This window comes from Saccopteryx leptura, chromosome 1 (assembly GCF_036850995.1).
Source record: "Saccopteryx leptura isolate mSacLep1 chromosome 1, mSacLep1_pri_phased_curated, whole genome shotgun sequence".
NCBI lineage: Eukaryota > Metazoa > Chordata > Mammalia > Chiroptera > Emballonuridae > Saccopteryx > Saccopteryx leptura.
Window position 1 is genome coordinate 373,478,162 of NC_089503.1, and position 18,019 is coordinate 373,496,180.

At 45.8% G+C, this 18,019-nt stretch overlaps 1 protein-coding gene across 4 annotated transcripts in view; it reads left to right on the forward strand.

Moving 5' to 3' along the window:
* The window catches only part of ADGRF5 (adhesion G protein-coupled receptor F5), a 110,225-nt gene that overhangs the window by 75,736 nt on the left and 16,470 nt on the right, over positions 1 to 18,019 (forward strand). For 3 of the 4 annotated variants that reach the window (XM_066359248.1, XM_066359247.1, XM_066359249.1), the window contains 9 exons: positions 1,030 to 1,206; positions 1,336 to 1,442; positions 2,907 to 2,965; positions 3,777 to 3,919; positions 6,283 to 6,504; positions 7,688 to 7,891; positions 14,140 to 14,310; positions 16,839 to 16,958; positions 17,113 to 17,322. In XM_066359248.1, coding sequence (XP_066215345.1) covers positions 1,030 to 1,206; positions 1,336 to 1,442; positions 2,907 to 2,965; positions 3,777 to 3,919; positions 6,283 to 6,504; positions 7,688 to 7,891; positions 14,140 to 14,310; positions 16,839 to 16,958; positions 17,113 to 17,322 — 1,413 coding nt within the window. The remainder of the gene's footprint in view (positions 1 to 1,029; positions 1,207 to 1,335; positions 1,443 to 2,906; positions 2,966 to 3,776; positions 3,920 to 6,282; positions 6,505 to 7,687; positions 7,892 to 14,139; positions 14,311 to 16,838; positions 16,959 to 17,112; positions 17,323 to 18,019) is intronic. The other variant, XM_066359250.1, reaches the window with a different exon arrangement.

Below are 18,019 nucleotides of genomic sequence, written 5' to 3' on the forward strand. Positions count from 1 at the left end.
AAAAGGGTATGGCAGGTAAATTTGTGATTTCCACATTAGGTGGCTGCCCAGGTGCCCACCTTGGAGAGAACCCCGATTACAAGTGCCATTCCAGTAACCAGTTCACTGAACTCAACAAAACTTTAGGTATCGGTTCTCTTGAACTGGTATGAACTGGCTAAATCCCACCACTGTCCCTGTGGGATCAGAGTCTGTTTGGGCTGCTCACGTTTGACTTAACATGTGAAAGGCACAATTTTACTTGTACTCTATATTTGTTATCAACTGCTGTATAATAAATTACCCCAAAAGTTAGCATTCAAACAGTGAGCATTTATCATGTCACACAGCTTCTGAGGGCAGAAACCTGAGAGAAGTTTGGCTGGCTCTGGCTCAAGGTCTTACACGAGGTTGTCAAGCTGTCGGCCATCTGAAGGCTCAACTGGGGTGGGAAATTGCCCTCTAAGCTCACTCCTGTGATTATCGGCGGAACTCAGTTCCTCACTAGCTACTGTCTGGAGACCTACTTTAATTCCTCACTCTGTGGGCCTCACTATGACGTGTTCTCGTATAACGACAGCTGGCCTCCCCCAGAGCAAGTGATGCCAGAGAGAATAAAAGAGAGCTACCAAAATGGAAGCCAGTGTCTTTTATAACCTAATCTCAGGAGTGATGTATCATTACTTCTGTTATCGTCTGTTGGTCACACAAACCAACCCCAGTACAATATGAGAGGGAACTACAAAAGGGTGTGCATACCCAGAGGCAAGGATGGTCAGGGGCCATCTTGGACGCTGCCTACCATGCATGGTATGCCCAGAAATCTGTTTATCACATTAGCATTGTAAGCATCTCCCAGGCTAGCTGGAGTAGTCCTCTTTTAGCATGGTGATGTATACGGGAATCATGGGACTCTCATGCATTCCTACTGAACTTCCCCTTCCCAAGAGGGCAATATGGAGTTGAGGTCGTCTATAAATAATACTTATGGCCTTTAATTGCAAAAGTGGTGACCTCCTTCTCTCTCCTCACTGTTCTGGTTGATGGTAGTCTGCAGACCTACTGGAAATGAAGTCTGGTGCTCCTGTGAGACCGGCTATCGGTGGCCTCAAGAACAATGCCTTCACAGTCTCACTTGTCAACAGCAGAACAACTCCCCTGCAGGGCATCGTTGCAATTGCCTTAAAGGGCTGCCTCCCAAGGGACCTTTTTGCCAGCTCCAGGGAGGTAAGTGACTGCTCATTAAATGTTCATTTGTTGAATGGCTATTTGATCTTAGATCAAGCAAATGTTTCTCTGACCTGTATATACTTAAATGCTAACATGAGACTTTTAAACACTGCCCCCTTTTTTCAGCCATAACCCTGAGAATGTCAGTCAGACTCAATGTGGGCTTTCAAGAAGACCTCAGAAACACTTCCTCTGCCCTCTATCGGTCCTACAAGACTGACTTGGAAACAGCGGTAGGTTTTGGCCTTGGGAGCTTCTTAAGCAAAGACTTTGGGCTGAACTAAATCTGTTGCATTAGTGGGTAGTTTGCTTGGAACTGTCAGAATTTACAAATGTGGATGTCAAAATTATTCCTAAACTTCTGGAATGATGAATTAAAAAGTACTCAAATCCAACAGTGTTCAGGGGATAGGTTGACATCATCTTTACCTACAGATGAGACTTCTTCCCAGGATAGAATTGATGCAGATAATACTTGGTGACATAAACTCACTGAAACCTATTTCAGAGGCCCAAGAACTTGATCTGGAAACACCAGATGGGACCCTTCTATCTGTCTTCACATTGCACCCAGATGAAACTCCTAACATCTTCTGGGCAAACCAGCCCAATGCTGGCACAGAGGGTTCCAAATCACTCCACACTAGCAGTTCCTAGGCATTCACACTTAAGGCAGATTTCAACTTACTCGTGTAAAAATAGAGAATGTTCCATAAGTGTTAACTATGCGCCAAACACTATTGGATGAATTCTTCTAAACCTAAATGCTTTCCTTGAATTAAGTTATTTGGAATACGACCTTCTCAAGTGGTGTGGCACAAATTGTTACAGGTAGGCTGAGCTAACGACTTCCTTAGTTCTCTGGGCAGTGGAGCCCCTGCCTCAGGCCAAGAGCAAGCCAGGTGCTTGCCCAAGTGTGCCACACACATCTATCATTTTCCGTGGGTGCCAGGATGCAGGGCTGATGCAGTCGAGTTCTTGGACATCTGATTTACATGTCTGGGATTAATCATTCTGCACAGCACGGAAGCCCTATCCTTACACACAACCACACACAAAACTACGTACTTTTCAGGAGAGTTACATATGAATCTTCAGATCCCACCCATCCAGGTACCTGGTACACAATGCTTTGCACATTGCATCTGCCCCGTAAATGTGACTGGAGTCCAATAGAATTTTCTGTAAGGTTGGCATTCAGAGAAACAAGCAGGTATAAAAAACAGCATCGAAAACCCCAGGGGCTCAACCAGAGCTGCAATATGTTAAGCGGGGCACGAGGTAGTGTGGAGGCCATAGGGTGCGCCTACAAGGTCTCCAACCACAGGAAAGGTGGTTGACCCAGGGCCCAGCGGCTGCCCCTGAGGGCCGTGACCGTGCTCGCTGCCTGCTTCTAATACGTGAGCTCGGCAGGTCTGGGGCTGGCAGACATGGGACTCCTTGGAAGGCCTTCCCGAACCTCCCCAGCCTCAGTTTGAGATGATTCCATCCAATCTTCATTCTTTCTCTCTCCCACCTGGGGTCAGAGGGCTTTCTCTGCCTTCCTGCTGCTCCGCTGCTTCTCTCCTGTTTTACGTAGGGTGATAAGGAATATGCTCTTTTCCTTTTTCATTTTTTTTTAACTCTGTTTCTAATCTTTGACACCTCTCTTATTGGACCTTGATACTTGACACTTGTCTTGCTTTATTATTTTCCAGTTCAGGAAAGGTTACAGCATTTTACCTGGCTTCAGAATGGTGACCGTGACAGGATTCAGGTAAGAATGCTGCAAAGGGTCATTTCTGTCCAGTGCCCCGATCAGCACAATTGTGAGGGAGGAGAAGCCCTTAGAGGGGTGTCTTTTGGGACCCTCAACAGGGGCAGATTGTTGGGGGCTAAAGCAGCTGAAATACTGACAGTCAGAGCTCACTCCTTGCAGAGATACCTACTTAGAAGAAAAGTGAGAAAAAGCTCGTGTTTATTCTATGCACACAGGCATTTTGCAAGCAAAGATATGGGGTAAGTTTGTAGTTTAGGGCGTTCAGAGATATAAAAGTGAAATAATGCAATGAGGCCTTTATTCAAGAAGAGGTTGGCCAGCCAGGACCACAGGTACAGGCTGCAACGTGGATGAGTCCCCCTGGTGTTGGGCACCCTGGCCGACCTGAGAGGGTTTACGCCGTGTTTCGAAAAGCTGGTAGCCAATGTTAAAAATTAAGAATGTTTACAGAAAAAAATATATATTTACAGAAACAGTCAGGATATGACTTTGTTTGACAGTAAGCTGATCTGGTAGCCCTAGGCCAGCAGGGCTGTGTGACAGGAGTCCGCATTGCGGCTGCCCCCCTAAGGCCAGCTGACGTGATTGGTTCGCTCGTCCCAGTCTGGCTGTTTTGTTCATTTACGTTACCTGTCCGCATCCATTTGAGCGAGCAAGCCCTGCCTCTGGCTTTCAGCTAGATCTGGAAAGCACATTGATGTTGGCGAACACTTCCTGCCGTTTTGTTTTCCTGTACAAATAAACGCTAAGGATCTAGACTCTTCCGGGTCAGTTTACTGCTTTACTGAACTGAGTGGTCTCCATCCAGGCCTGGAAGTGTGGTTGTGACGTATGAAGTCAAGACGACAACACCGTCAACTGAACTACTGCATAGAGCCAATGAGCACGTAATGCAGAACCTTAACCAGACCTACAAGATGGACTACCCTTCCTTTCAAGCAGTTACTAGTAGTAAGTAGGATATGGCTACATTTTTCCTATGCACAGATTCCATTGAGATGTGGCAATGGTGTGGACTGTTATGCTTAAACCTAAGAAACTACAGAACGATGACCCCAGTGGAGAGAGTCTCCTGTGCCCAGCTTAGGCTGGTGCAGAGCCTCCCAACAGGGCTAATGTCCCTGCGGGTGGGGGAGGAGCGGCTAGGGAGAGATTTTGCAAGGGGGTCATGGAGCCATCTGGGTTTATGGACTTTTTTTACTTTAATAGGCCCAAAACATACACACACACAAAAAAACCCCAAGTAAAACCAGCATTGTGGTGGAGGTTGGGATAGTCATGAAATGCACTGGTCTCAGATAGGGAGTCATCATTACTCAGAGCAGTGGTTCTACGTGGAGTCCCAGACCAACACTAGCACCATCGGGGACTTCTTAGATATGCACATGCTTGGGACCATCCCAGACCTAGCAGGGCCAATGTGTGTCAACAAGCCCTCTGGGTGATCTGATGCCCGGGAAAGTGGGAGAATCACTGCTTTGGATCCCACTGAACAGTGGTAAGAATCCTTGGAATTTAGATGTTCTCCCCGGTTTTACAAATGGGGTACAGGCTCGGGCTCTGTTGTGTTAGTAGGTGGGTGGACCTGTATTATTGCTCAAGGGATGGTAAGGGCAGCTGTCTAGGCAGAGATTTGGGGGGCTGGCAGATGTCCTGGATAACCCAGGCCGGAGGTCCCCGAGGAAAGGTGGTTCCTCTCTGGAGCAACGCGGGCCACCGTCAGGGAGGACACAGCCAGGACTATAGCGGGCACAGCTGGGAGAAAGGGCACCCTTCTCAGCAGGTGGGCTGTCCTCACAGCAGCTTTGGGCTCTTTCTCTTTACATTCTCAGCTAGTATTGTTAGATAGCAGATCTTTTTAAAAATAAAATACTAGCAAAGATATACACAGTCGTAAGAAAGTGCTGTAACAGAAGCAAGATAAAATGGCAAAATAAAAATTCAGAATAAATAAGGCAGTAACAAACTGATGAAAACTGGAAAGTTAAAGAAAGGGGAATCACTGACCTAAAGGGGTGGACGCGCCCAGAAACAGTTTCGGCAAAGCCACACGCTCACCCCTTCCACCACCCCACCCGCCAACAGATGCTTTGTTTGCCCCGAAAACTTCTTTTTATATGTCGTCATGAGGGCATGGGAGAGTAGCAGTTTCTAGCATAGAGAAGTTTCCATTATGATTACTCTTCCCCCAAAATTTCAGTTGTGCTGAGGATAGATATTTAAACGCATAAGTATCCAGCAGTTTTACTGGTCGGTGGCTGTCAGTCCAGGAATAATGGTGCTGACGGGGTAGCTCACAACAGTGCCTCAGTGTCCGGGGTTTACTCTGCCAAAGAATGATGAAGTCATTGTGACTGGTGCTCACCTCCCCCTCCCTTTCCACTGAGGATCCACATTCATCTCTGTGCTCCTTCAAAGACCAGAACGTGGTTCTGTGTGGTACTCGGCCTTAAACCACGAAACATGAACCTTGTCTTGTGCTATTTCACTGCGGACTCGGTCACCACCCTGCCCTCCATAGTGCTGGTAGTGTTTGCCCAGAATACAAATGGTATTCAAAACATTCAAGTGGCTGAGTATTTTTTAAAAATTATATTTGAGAGGCAGAGGAGAGAGGACGAGAACAAGAAAGAAAAATGCTGCATGGGTGTGTTGGTGTCATGAACAGATTTTGAAATTCATCTTTGTGAAACACAGAGGGCACCTGGCCATCTGCAGAACGTTCCACTCACTGATCTGGTCATCTGTTAATCCTCTGGAGACACCTGATGAATCAGCAGGTTCCCTAAACCGGATCGCTCTTTCTTTCATCACTGCCAATTAATTTATGATCCATTCCATACAACCATATATATGATGCTGGCAGTTTTATTAGTCGTAGTTACTAGCAACAACAGTGAGGAAAATAGGGCACTCTTATTGTACCTTCTCGGTGTTGAGTCCAGTATGTTCACATAATTCATCTTCACATATTCCGTGAGGTAGAAGTCGTCATCTCCATTTTACAGGTGAGGAAATGGAGGCTCAGAGGAGAGGGTAGATAATTTGTTTAAGAACACATAGTAAATAACACAAGTTTGTGTGACTTCAAAGTCAGTTCATTACATTAACTATTCACAGGTGGACTTGATTCCTAAGAGTTGAACGTGATTTTGAAAAATCTTAGTTGGCTCTGGCCAGTTGGCTCAGTGGTAGATAGAGTGTCACTGTGGTGACGTCTAGAGAACCCTGATGCTGGCAGTTGTCTCGTGAGTAGCATCAATTGCACTTTATTTTCTTTGGAATTCTAATAATCTTTTTCTTTGGGTTCCCAGATGAAACCAAGTTCTCTGTCATACCAGAAATCATCTTTGAAGGGGATACGGTAACTCTACTGTGTGAGACCGAGGTTCTGTCCTCCAACGTGTCCTGGCACCACGTGGAGAGGCGCACCGACATCCAGAACAGCAGCCGCTTCTGGGTTTACACCGCCGTGCTCAACAACATGACCTCCGTGTCGCGCCTCACCGTGTACAACATCACCCAGGCTGACGCGGGTGGGTGTCCGTCCAGTGCCTGGGGGGAGGAAAGGAAGCAGACCACAGAATGTGTATATGGCCTTTTCTTCTTCATGAAGAAGTCACGAGGCTCAGCTTTTCCAAGTTGAAAATTAAGGTGTATCAGCCAAGCAAATTAGCTTTGGGAGACAAATAAAATTTTCCACATGTTTCTGAAGCTGATGAGCTGGAACCTGAGACAGAAAGCAGACTTGTGCTTTTTATTTTTAAAAATTTTTAAATACCAATGTTGAAGTAGAATAGACATGTGATATTTAAAGTGTGCATATTTAGCCCTGGCCATTTGGCTCAGTGATAGGGCATCGGCCTGGCATGTGGAAGTCTCGGGTTTGATTCCCCCACAGGTAAAGCGACCAACTGCTTATCTACCCCTCCCCCTCTGCTCTTTCTCTCTCTCTCTCTCTCTTTCTCTCTCTCCTCCTCCCGAAGCCAATGGTTTGAGCAAGTTGGCCACAGGCACTGAGGATGGCTCCATGGCCTTGCCTCAGGTGCTAAAATAGCTCAGTTGCCGAGCATCGAAGCAGCAGCTCCAGATGGGCAGAGCATTGTCCTGTAGGGGGCTTGCCAGGTAGATCCCAGTTGGGGCACATGTAAGAAGCTGTCTCTCTGCCTCCCCGCCTCCCCACCTCTCACTTAATAAAAATAAATAAATAAATAAATAAATAAATAAAGTGTGTGTATCTATAAAACAAAGTGTAAAATCTAATAAGTTTTGATATAAGCTGGAGGTCAACAGGCATATGTTTTTCTCTGAATAGGTTAGGTTGTAGATGTATGGGTTCTGGCAACCTTTGCTCATTCTGACTTTGCCACAGGGTTAAGTAGAATGCCAGAATTATCTACAACCTTCTAATTCTCCAAGGCTTTCCAGTTTTTCCTTTCCATCTCTTTCATCCCCAGCCTCTTTACTTACCGGCGAAGATTCTGAGATTTCTGCTCCTTCCTTAGAACATGTTTACTCTTGACCTTGTGACATCAGAAACTTCTGCACTGAACTTCCCACTCCCTGGGTGTGCCTTTAGGGTTGTTCAGACCCAGTCTCAGATGCTTTTGAAAATGATATTTCTTGAAGCACTGTCATGACACATGAGATGAGGCTCTCGTTCTTCTAAGGCGATACATACATGTAGTGATGACAAATGCTTCTGTGTATTCTATACAGGTGAATACATTTGCAAACTGACATTAGATATTTTTGAATATGAGTCCAGAAAAAGAATCAATGTCACACCCATCCAAATTTTGGCAAATGAAGAAGTGAAGGTGACGTGTGACAACAGCCCCGTATCTCTGAACTGCTGCAGTGAGATTAACGTGAACTGGAGTACCATAGAGTGGAAGCAAGAAGGGGAGATAAGCATCCCAGGTAAGAATCCCAGACGCCCTTTCGCAAACAAGTCTTGGCCTCTTGGCCTCTTGGCCACGTAAATATGGGAGAGGCTGTAGGGTGAAAGAGGAAATGTCCGATGGCTGTTCTTTTTAGACTTCATTCTGTGAAAAAGTACTCGATTGGATGTCAGTTCCCCTTTTAGCCACTCCAGAACAAAATTCCAAAAATACATACATGCAAGTGTCGTGTGTAGATGGTAGACGAGATCCCGGCAGAGCAGACCCAAGAGGGAGTGATCTTCTGACTTAGGTCCATGGTGTCTCCTGCCTCCAGAAAAGCTCGTGGCCACTTCCTACCCTTTTCCACTCCAGCAAAGAGCTGAGGATGAGGTCATCGCCTTTGCCTCGAAGTCTGACTTGGAATTTCTCATTTCTGTGTCTCTCCTCTTGGCGTCTGTCTTCACTTCTCCGCTTTGGTGTCCACACTTTCCTCTGTTAGCGAATCCCGTGTCTCTGTGATTTTACCTCCCTGTGTAGACCCGTTTGCCTCGTACTTGTCTCGCATCAATTTCCGATCCCCTTGGCCTTTCATTTTAGATCTGAGCTCTTACTTGAAGTTCTCCACCACGCCCTCCACTTGATACTGATAAATGGAAATAATAACAATTAATAATAATAACAATAAATTAAAATGGCAACACTAATTGGTACAATGGTTCATGATCAACCAATTTTTAAAAAATACATTATCTTAATCACATTTAAACTTGACCACAAGTTTGAGGCTGGCAGTTTTTCCCATCTAATCTGCAGAAAGAAACTGAGGTCCAAATTAAATGATTTACTGAAGGTTGTCACAATAGAAAAAGAAAAAGAATTGGGACTCACTTCAAGATAAGACGGGTGTTTATCTTGGCCGAACTGTATCACCATGCCCAGTGGGCCAGCACCAGAATGAGCCGATCTGGCGGAGTTTGTACAGAAGCAGAACATTGTCTTCTGCCTAGAAACCACATATAACAAGGCCCAGTCTTTCCCTTAAGAAATGATTAGTGTTGGCCTGACCTGTGGTGGCGCAGTGGGATAAAGCGTCGACCTGGAACACTGAGGTCGCCGGTTCGAAACCCTGGGCTTGCCTGGTCAAGGCACATATGGGAGTTGATGCTTCCTGCTCCTCCCCCTTCTCTCTCTCTCTGTCTCTCTCTCTCACTCCTCTCTCTCTAAAAAAATCAATAAATAAAATATTTAAAAAGAAAAAGAGAAATCATTAAACTTTAAAAAAAAGAAATGATTAGTGTTAAGTGTCCATCTTTATCTTTAAAAAAACAGTCATTAAAATAAAATGTGGCTTTACTCAAAATACATTAGCAATGGTGAAGACTTTATTTTACAAAACCTTTGCTCTCAGACTATATTAAATTATATAAAAAAAACAAAATAATGATCAATTTGCCTGAACCTTTTACTGAGCACATCTATTGTGCAAAACACGTTTCAGCGTTTCAGCCGCAGCGTTTGTATTTGACTTTAAAGAGCTCAGGAGAACGGGAAAGGCATCTGGTAACTGCTGAAAATGTTGACACATGGTCCGCTTAGTCACTTCCTTGATTTTTAAGGGAGAGGAGGTGTAGGCATCCTGAAGGAACCGCCAGAGGAGAGAAAGACCTTGCAAAGTTCCCGTGAAAGCTTACAAGCTTTCAACTCTGGGAGGTGAGAAACCTCGCGGTCTGGCAGGGAGCCAGGAAGCCTGCCGCGCGGATGCTCACAGATTTCTCCGCGGCCACCACTTCTTCAGACATTCCTGATGCCTGGTGCGGGCTGAGCCGACCTCAGAACAATGGGTTTCCTGTCACAGGGCTGGCCGCCGGGGGACCTGCAGAAACCATTTCTCTGATGAAAATTAGTCTTTGCTCTGGGCACCGGGCCCTTCCTCCCCCTCCCTGCTGCCCCCTCTCTGCTGCAGTCTTCCTCCTAATTCCTCAGGTGCCCTAGCACCCATATTTCCAGGTCAGTAAGGATCCATCCGGCTAAATCAATCACCCCAAAACATCTGGAACTGAAGGTGTCACTTTGTCTCAGAAACAGACGCACTTCATTTTCAAAACAGTCTGGCAAGAAATAAGACAGAAAGAAGTAATCAGCAATAGTAGAATTCCTGGCAGAAGTAATACAATGGTCCCCCTTATTCACGGGGTGTACGTTCCAAGATGCCCAGTGGGCGCCTGCAACCACGGATCGTACTGAACCCTAGATATACAGTTTTTCCTATACATACACACTTATGATAAAGTTTGATTTATAAATTAGGCACAATAAGAGATTAGCAATAATAACTAATAATACAGCACGGATACTCTGGACAGAAGGATGGTTCACATCCAGAGTGGGACGGAGAGATGGAACAAAATTTCATCGCACTACTCAAAATGGTGTGAGCTTTAAAACTTGTGAATCGTTTATTTCTGGAATTTTCCATTTAATAGTTTCAGACCACAGTTGACTGTGGTAACTGAAATAGCAGGACCTCTAGTAGTCATAGTAGAGGTACCAACAGTTCCTATTATTAGTGCAGCCTCTCGTTTTTCTGCATCTCTCTTTAGACGGTGTAAGAACGACGAATTGACAAGTTGGGAGAATTTAAAGGCAACAGGGTTTATCGTGTCACCATAGCACTGCTTATGTGGCATGATGATGACACAAACTATTGAAGTCTTAATTCCCTTTTTTGCCCACAAGCTAGAACGTTTCCCAAATGTGTCCATAAACTTGTTCTTGGCCCCGCCCACCAGATAGATGTCTTCCGCCCGACATCATGCCAATCACTCATAAAACAAATGAATCTTTGCAAAAGGGTGTCAGCCCCTTCCTGGCGGACTGCTAAGGCGTGTGGCATCATGGAGCCGCACACGAGTGACCTGTGACGGAGGACCAGCCTCAAACGCCAGGCGTTCCTTTTTTGCGCCTTTTCTTCCCGATGGCCCCGCTTGAGTCTCGAAGCTGGTGTTATTGTGCACGCCTGTGTGCTGACCCACGTGTCATTTTTGCAGCCAAACAAAGTATGAGTAAGAGAGGAAAAGTGAGCCCGCCATTTCCCCTCATTAAACAGAAATCAATCTTGTGGCTTTCAAGTCACTTTATAAAGTGCCACTAGAAGCGGGGTGCCTCGGGGACTGAGACCTGAGTGAGGAAGCAAGGAGAAGTAGCAAGCAGCATTGCTGGAGGCCGCATTCTCCTTCCTGACTGCACCCAGGGGTCAGGTTTCAGGGCTTCACAACTAGATCAGAATCTCCGGGTCTGAGCTCCAGGCAGTGGCGTGTGCCCTTCACTGTCACAGATTTCACTGGGCGGGGCAGTGAGAGCCATGAATTTAGTCCACTCCCTCATTTGCGCAGGAGGAGATGACGTCAGGGCAGTGGCAAAGGGCGCCCCCTCCTGGCTCACTGCTTTTTCCTTCTCCACGTCTCTCCCTAGGTTGCTAACGACAACCACAGACAAATTCGATTTTAAATAGTGATTCCTCTTACTGGAAGGAGTGCCCACAAATTGGATTTAAAAAAAAGAAAGAGAGAGAGAGAGAGAAAGAACCGGCACCAAGTCTTCTGTCCTGAAAAAATTATCTTTACAGCCTTGGCTTTTCAGTAAGACAGTATCTAGTCTTGGAAAGCTGTGGTCCTAGCCCAGCCACACACCCTTGTCCTGCGGCAAGGCAGGTGGGGTCACCTCACTGACTCCCAGACCCCGTCCATTAAAAAAGTGATAATGGTACCCACTTTACAAGACTTTTGCGGGGAGAAAAAAACTGAGACGATAAATGTAAATATTTAAAACAGAGCTGAATATATTGAATCTGCCACAATAACTACTTTGGACAATAGCTTTGAAAGCCAGCCCCTCAATTTTCCTCAATGTGGTTGGTGGGAGATTTTCACAGGATCTGATCTAAACCCGGGGCAGCAAACTTGTAATTGCGTACGATCTCTTTTCCAGACAGTGCGGCCCCAGCTTAGTAACCTGCCGGTGCGTGCGCAGCACCAGCGGTGTTGTATGAACCACAGTGTGAACCTGTCCGTTCAGAGCCCCCACTTTTGCTGTTTACCATCTCTTTGGAGCCTAACCTCCCCCCCTCCCCTCCAGGTATCAGCCCCACAGAACTGCTGCTTCTCCCCGAACAAGACCGGTAGGCTGCTGCTTCTGAGCTTTGGTTTCCACCAGCAGTTTCTGATCTAACTGCAGAATCTTTTCTTCATGCAAAATCAGTGTGTGTGTGTCCAAGGCAGGGTTTACCAACCTCGGCCCTAGGGGCATTTTGGGACAAATCACTCTGCTGAGGGTAGCTGTCCTATGCATTGCGGGATGTTGATCAGCATTGCCGGTCTCTACTGTCCAGATAGATGCTAGTAGCACCCTTAGGTGTGAGAGCCAAAATGGTCCCCAAGTATTGCTGAATGTCCCCCTAAAAAGCAAAGTCACCCCTGGTTGATTTTTAATTTTGTGAACTGCCAACGGCAAAGAAAAGAAACATTGGCAGGCGTGCAGGCTTTGTCTGGGGAGGAAGGAGATGAGTTGCACTTGGACGTGTTGGGTTGGAGGTATCTCCAGTATCAAGTTGGCACTTGGGAATCTGCTTCCAGAGTTTCCATCAAGAGTGTTTTTCTTGGAGATAGAGTGGAGGGTTATCCATTTACAGGAGCGCATAAGATACATTTCCCAGTGAGACAGAAGAGAAAAAGGTAAGAAAAGGCCAGTATCAGAGTGCTTGGGGCAAGGCGAAGGTCTTGGGGAGCAGAAGGGATGCCCAGAAGGAGGGGTGAAGACGGAGAGAGGCAGGAGAGGCCTGTGGGACTGAGCGGGCCATGTCACAGAGAAGGCAGTCCGCAGAGTGGACACTGAAGCCCAGGGAGCAGGGGAAGAAGCCCCTGGGGTGGGAAAGAGGAAACCACAGCTGACCTTAAAGGGACACTAGGGCGGAGTACAGGGGAACGGTCAGTTACAGCTGTTTGATAAAAATCGTTGTGAAAGACTACAGGTGGTGAATGCAGAAACGCTGTGCTATGAAGAGAGGAAGATAATGGAGTGGTGGCGAAAGAAGCTTCCAGATTAAGATGCTTTTAGGAAAGGAAGACAAATATAGCCAGTAGTTAACCAGGAAAGAGCCCATGGGAAGATGAAAGACACAGGAGAGGGAAGACAGAGCATAGAACAGGGCCTAGAGGCACTGGGGCAAGGGGCTTTGCAGAAAATAAGTGGAGGGGATGAGCTGTAGAGATACGTTGGGACACTTGTGCCTATGAGCGAGGAGGTAGTTTATAGTCAAGGGGGTGAAGATGGAAGTCAATGTTGTGTTTTGAACAACCATTTTGGGGACTGGGGAAAAAAGATGGTTACATATCAAAATAGTTCAAAGATCACAGATTAGCCGGCCAAGGTTGAAAAGGATGCATTTCTGCGGGAGCCCATCAGAGGGTTTATTCATCTTCTTTAATGTTTGGAAGACTGACAGTGCTGGAGGGATGCCGAGGCATTCATGGCAATGGGCCACGTTAGAGGCCAGAGGGACCGGACTAGAAAACGTTCACCAGGAGGGTGTTATAGAGCCACAGGCAGGACGCACAGGGGACTGGGAGGGCAGGGCATCCGGGAAATGAAAAACAAGGTATTGGGAGAGCTATTTTGAAGGAGAAATAGTTGGTAACCCGAGAAAGCATGACGTTGAAGTGTCCAAAAAAATGATAAAGACTAATATGGGGAAACAAGTTATGAAAACGTTTCTCAAATGAGATGCCTATCAGATATTCCCATTTTTCTTCTTTCTCCTTTTAATAATAGTAATAATCTTACTTTTTTCTCCCTTTCCAGTGGAAATCATGTCCAAAGACCCTGCTTTTCCCCTTTTCACATTCTGATGACCATCACTAACGGGGCAGACCCCAGCCAGGTGTTGCTCTAAGTGTTTTTATGTATTAACACATTTTACCTGCCTACAGCCCTGGGCTGTAGCTATTATTATTCCTCCTCACTTTACATCAAGAGAAACTGAGGCACAGAACAGTTTAGTGACTTTCTCAACCCACTGCCAGTATTTGGTTGACTTTGGATTCTGTAGCCAGGCCACCTGCCTTTTGAGTCTGCAGACCTAACCAGTGCACTACCCTGCCACCTCTCCATTCAAAGAGAAGAAATCTAATTTAATCAATCCCTCTTTTTCACTGATTTGGCCTCTCGGCTGCTACTCACTCAGAGCATCAGCCAGCCGTGACAGAGGAAGAACTGCTTATGTCATTGCAGGAGTCCCCGAAACAGACTCAGAGCCCAGCTGCAGCAGGTATACCCTCCAGGCCAACGGAACGCAGTGTCCCAGCGGCTCCGCGGGGAGCCGAGTCGTCTACACGTGTGAGTTCATCAGTGCCCACGGTGCCCGAGGCAGTAAGAGCATAGAAGTGACATTCACGTCTGTGGGTAAGGACTCTAACTGGAAGTTTCAGCCTTGCCCCTCAAACCCAGGGCTGCCAATCAACTGGGGATGTCCATGAGCCAGAAAGCAGGGCCTTCCCTGGTGCTGGGAGTGCAGGTGGGGTGGGTCACAGAATGGAACGCAGTAGAGGATTTCCCTCTCTGCCATTAAGTTCAGATGAAGTCTTTAGAGCAGGGAAGGGTGAGAACCTTTGTGGGGGGGGGGGGGAGGGGCAGGAAGAGCCTGCCCTGTGCTGATAGGGCAGAAAGTGGACGGGGAAGTAGTTTCACACTCAGATTAGACCTATTTAATCTTGGGTTTATAATATAATAAGGAGAACAGCCCAAATGTCCCCCCTTTTCCTCCCATAATTTCATTCTCCCTCCCTTGAACTACAATAGTCTGACTCATTCCCCACCATGCTTTACCTCCCTCCCATTTCACCTGTTCTAGGAAGAGGCCCCAGACAGCTTGAACAATCTGATACTTTGTGGTTATTTTACAGTTGTAACAAGTGGCGGAGATATTTCAATGAATTCAGCCTACTTAGTACCCTTAAAAATAGCATTTCTTCTCCTCATAACTAACTTTGTCTGCAAAAATAAGGTGATCAAACTTGTTTTTCTGCCCATCTTATAAAAATAAACTATATAGGTAAATCATGAAACACCCCTCCCACCCCACCCCCAACCCCACCCCCAAACAAGTTGGAGAAAGGACTAATATAAGGTCTACCAGAAAGTTCTGTCCATTTCTGGAATAAAACAAAATACAAATTTTTCTTACCGTCAATAAACTTTATTAAATAATACATTTCTATACCAATCCTATCTTCCGAATATGGTCCAAAATGGTTTGCTGAGCTGATTTAAGCCTTTCTGCGATCTCTGATGTTGTCAGAAAAGGATCTTGCTCCAACATGGTCTTAACAACATCGTCATCGATCAAAGATGGTCGCCCAGAACGTGGCTTATCAGAAAGGTCGAAATCACCTGTTTTGAATTTTTTGAACCATCTTATGCATGTCCTATCAGAAACTGTACCTTCACCAAACACTTTCAATAAATTTCTACATGCTTCTGTAGCATTTCTTCCTTGTTGAAATTCGTATACAATACAGTGGCATAAATGAACTCTATCAGTAGCCATGGTACACTATCGCTTCACACATAAGACTAACGTGAATCAACTTTGTTTTAGTTAATTTGCTACGTCAGTATGTATACATTAAGTGATAAAAATAGAGAGGCACATATGCGCCAAATAAACATGCGCTTACGTGTTGAAACTTATTGTGATAGAAACGGACAGAACTTTCCGGTAGACTTTATATAATTATATTTGTTACTATTGTTCACATTTCTTATTATCGTGAATTGGTATTTTTACAAAGAGCAAGGTTAGGTTTATTTGAAAATGTGATTGCCGATTACCTTAGGATCATGGGTCCTTTGAGCAACTCACAGTTGTCTGGTGAGCGCAGTTGTATACGGCAAATGTCCACTCTGAGAGCTGCGTCCTTAGGTGGACCCTTGCCTTGGGGACACGTTTAGCCTTCGCAGTCAAGCCCTGGTCTGGTAGTTTGGAACCTCACCTCAGAATCAAGAGAATGTGATTCATGGGTCCAGCAGCCTTTTCCTCGTCTCTCTATCTCAGAATCCACTAAAGCTCAGAAAACCACCTCAATGTCCCTACAGCCAAGAAGGGCAATGCAAGGGACACTTTGATCCCTTGTTTATATGGGTTTGGAGCTGTATCTGAACATTTAAATTCCAGCTTCTAAAGAGCACTATGGAAAACCCTGTTTGGTTTCTTTCTGGTTATAACTAAGGAACATATTTTACATTGATTGGAAGAACAGACTAGCCTCAGTAGGCTCAAGGCATGAACTTGTTCAGTTGTAGAAGACAAAAGTGAACGCATTTTGAAATGTCAGCTGTGTAAAACACATGCTCCAACGGGGATTGGAAAGAAATAGCCAGAGGCAAAAATAGTGGGCTGTTCATGTAAGTGTTTATATTTGTAAAGGTCTTGTTAACGTTCTCAGTGAATAAATATTCATGAACCTACACGGAAATTGTCAGAAAGAGGAGTAAATGTAGAGAGACGCAGAGTTGGGCTAGCTGAACAGCCTAGTTCACCTGCGATAGTGCAGGTGTAATTATTGGGGCAATAAACTCTATGACCCCCCTGCTTAAAATGCAGTGCCGGAGGTCGCTCCGCTTAGGGAGTGCTGGTTGTACTTAGTAAGTACCAGACCCAGGTGCTAGGTGCTGATGCAAAGACCCAGAAGAGAGAGTCCTCTCATAAGGGGCTCCTGCTTTTATGGAGAAGAAATAGAGAACGAGAGAAATTAAAACACAATGCAGTATAAATTTTTTTTTAAGTATTTTAAAAGACTGGAGATTGATGTTGTTATAAGGACTGAGCCATTTAGTGGCCCTGGCTGGGGGCGTCACGGAAGAGATTGGAGGGGAGCTCGGGTTAAGTCACCATCCCTAAGTTTGCAACCTTTCGCCCTGCTGATCATCAGGAGATAAATCCCGCCACAAAGGGGAAGTGCACGAGTTCCTAAGGCATGTGATGGAAATGAGTACAGTTCAAAGCACCACCGGCAGCAGCCTAGAGACAAGTAAAGCCCAGGAGCGGCCAGGTACCAATCCCGCATTGACACAGTAGTCAGGACGGTCCGCGCTTTCTGTCTCTGTCTTGAATTTCACTCCTGTGTCGATGGCACCAGAAAGACTAAACATTATACTTGTTGTCGGTTTGTTTTTTTTTTGTCTGTTTTGTTTGCATTCTTTCAGCCAACATAACAATAACCCCGGACCCAATTTCTGTTTCTGAGGGACAAAACTTCTCTATAAAGTGCATCAGTGATGTGAGTAACTATGATGAGGTGTACTGGAACACTTCTGCTGGAATTAAAATATACCAAAGGTTCTACACCACAAGGAAGTACCCTGACGGAGCGGAGTCCGTGCTCACGGTGACGACCTCGACGAGGGAGTGGAACGGTGAGGGGAAGGCCCAGCCCCTGCTCCGTGGCCCAGAGCCTCGCAAACATGCTACAGCAGTTCCATCCAGGGTGGGCCCGTCCTGGGACGTGTCTGTGCCAGCCACTTTACATGAAATGCATCATCACGTTTCATGCAATAGCTCTTTCGGGGAAGGTGTCATGATACCCACTTTACAGATGTGGAAACTGAGGCTCAGAGAGGCTAATACACCTAAGCATCTAGACCTTAGGTCAGGGTCCCCAAATTACGGTCCACGGGCCGCATGCGGCCCCCTGAGGCCATTTATCTGGCCCCCGCTGCACTTCCAGAAGGAGCACTTCTTTCATTGGTGGTCAGTGAGAGGAGCATAGTTCCCATTGAAATACTGGTCAGTTTGTTGATTTAAATTTACTTGTTCTTTATTTTAAATATTGTATTTGTTCCCGTTTTGTTTTTTTACTTTAAAATAAGATATGTGCAGTGTGCATAGGGATTTGTTCATAGTTTTTTTTATAGTCCGGCCCTCCAACAATCTGAGGGACAGTGAACTGGGCCCCTGTGTAAAAATTTTGGGGACCCCTGCCTTAGGTTGTAAAGCCAGGACTGAAATGTTGTGTTTCTCATTGTAGAGACTGTGCTCTGGCCATGAAATTAACAGGATTTTTGAGTCACCCTGTTAGATTTTCTAAATAAAATTTAAAAATTAAAAAAAGGG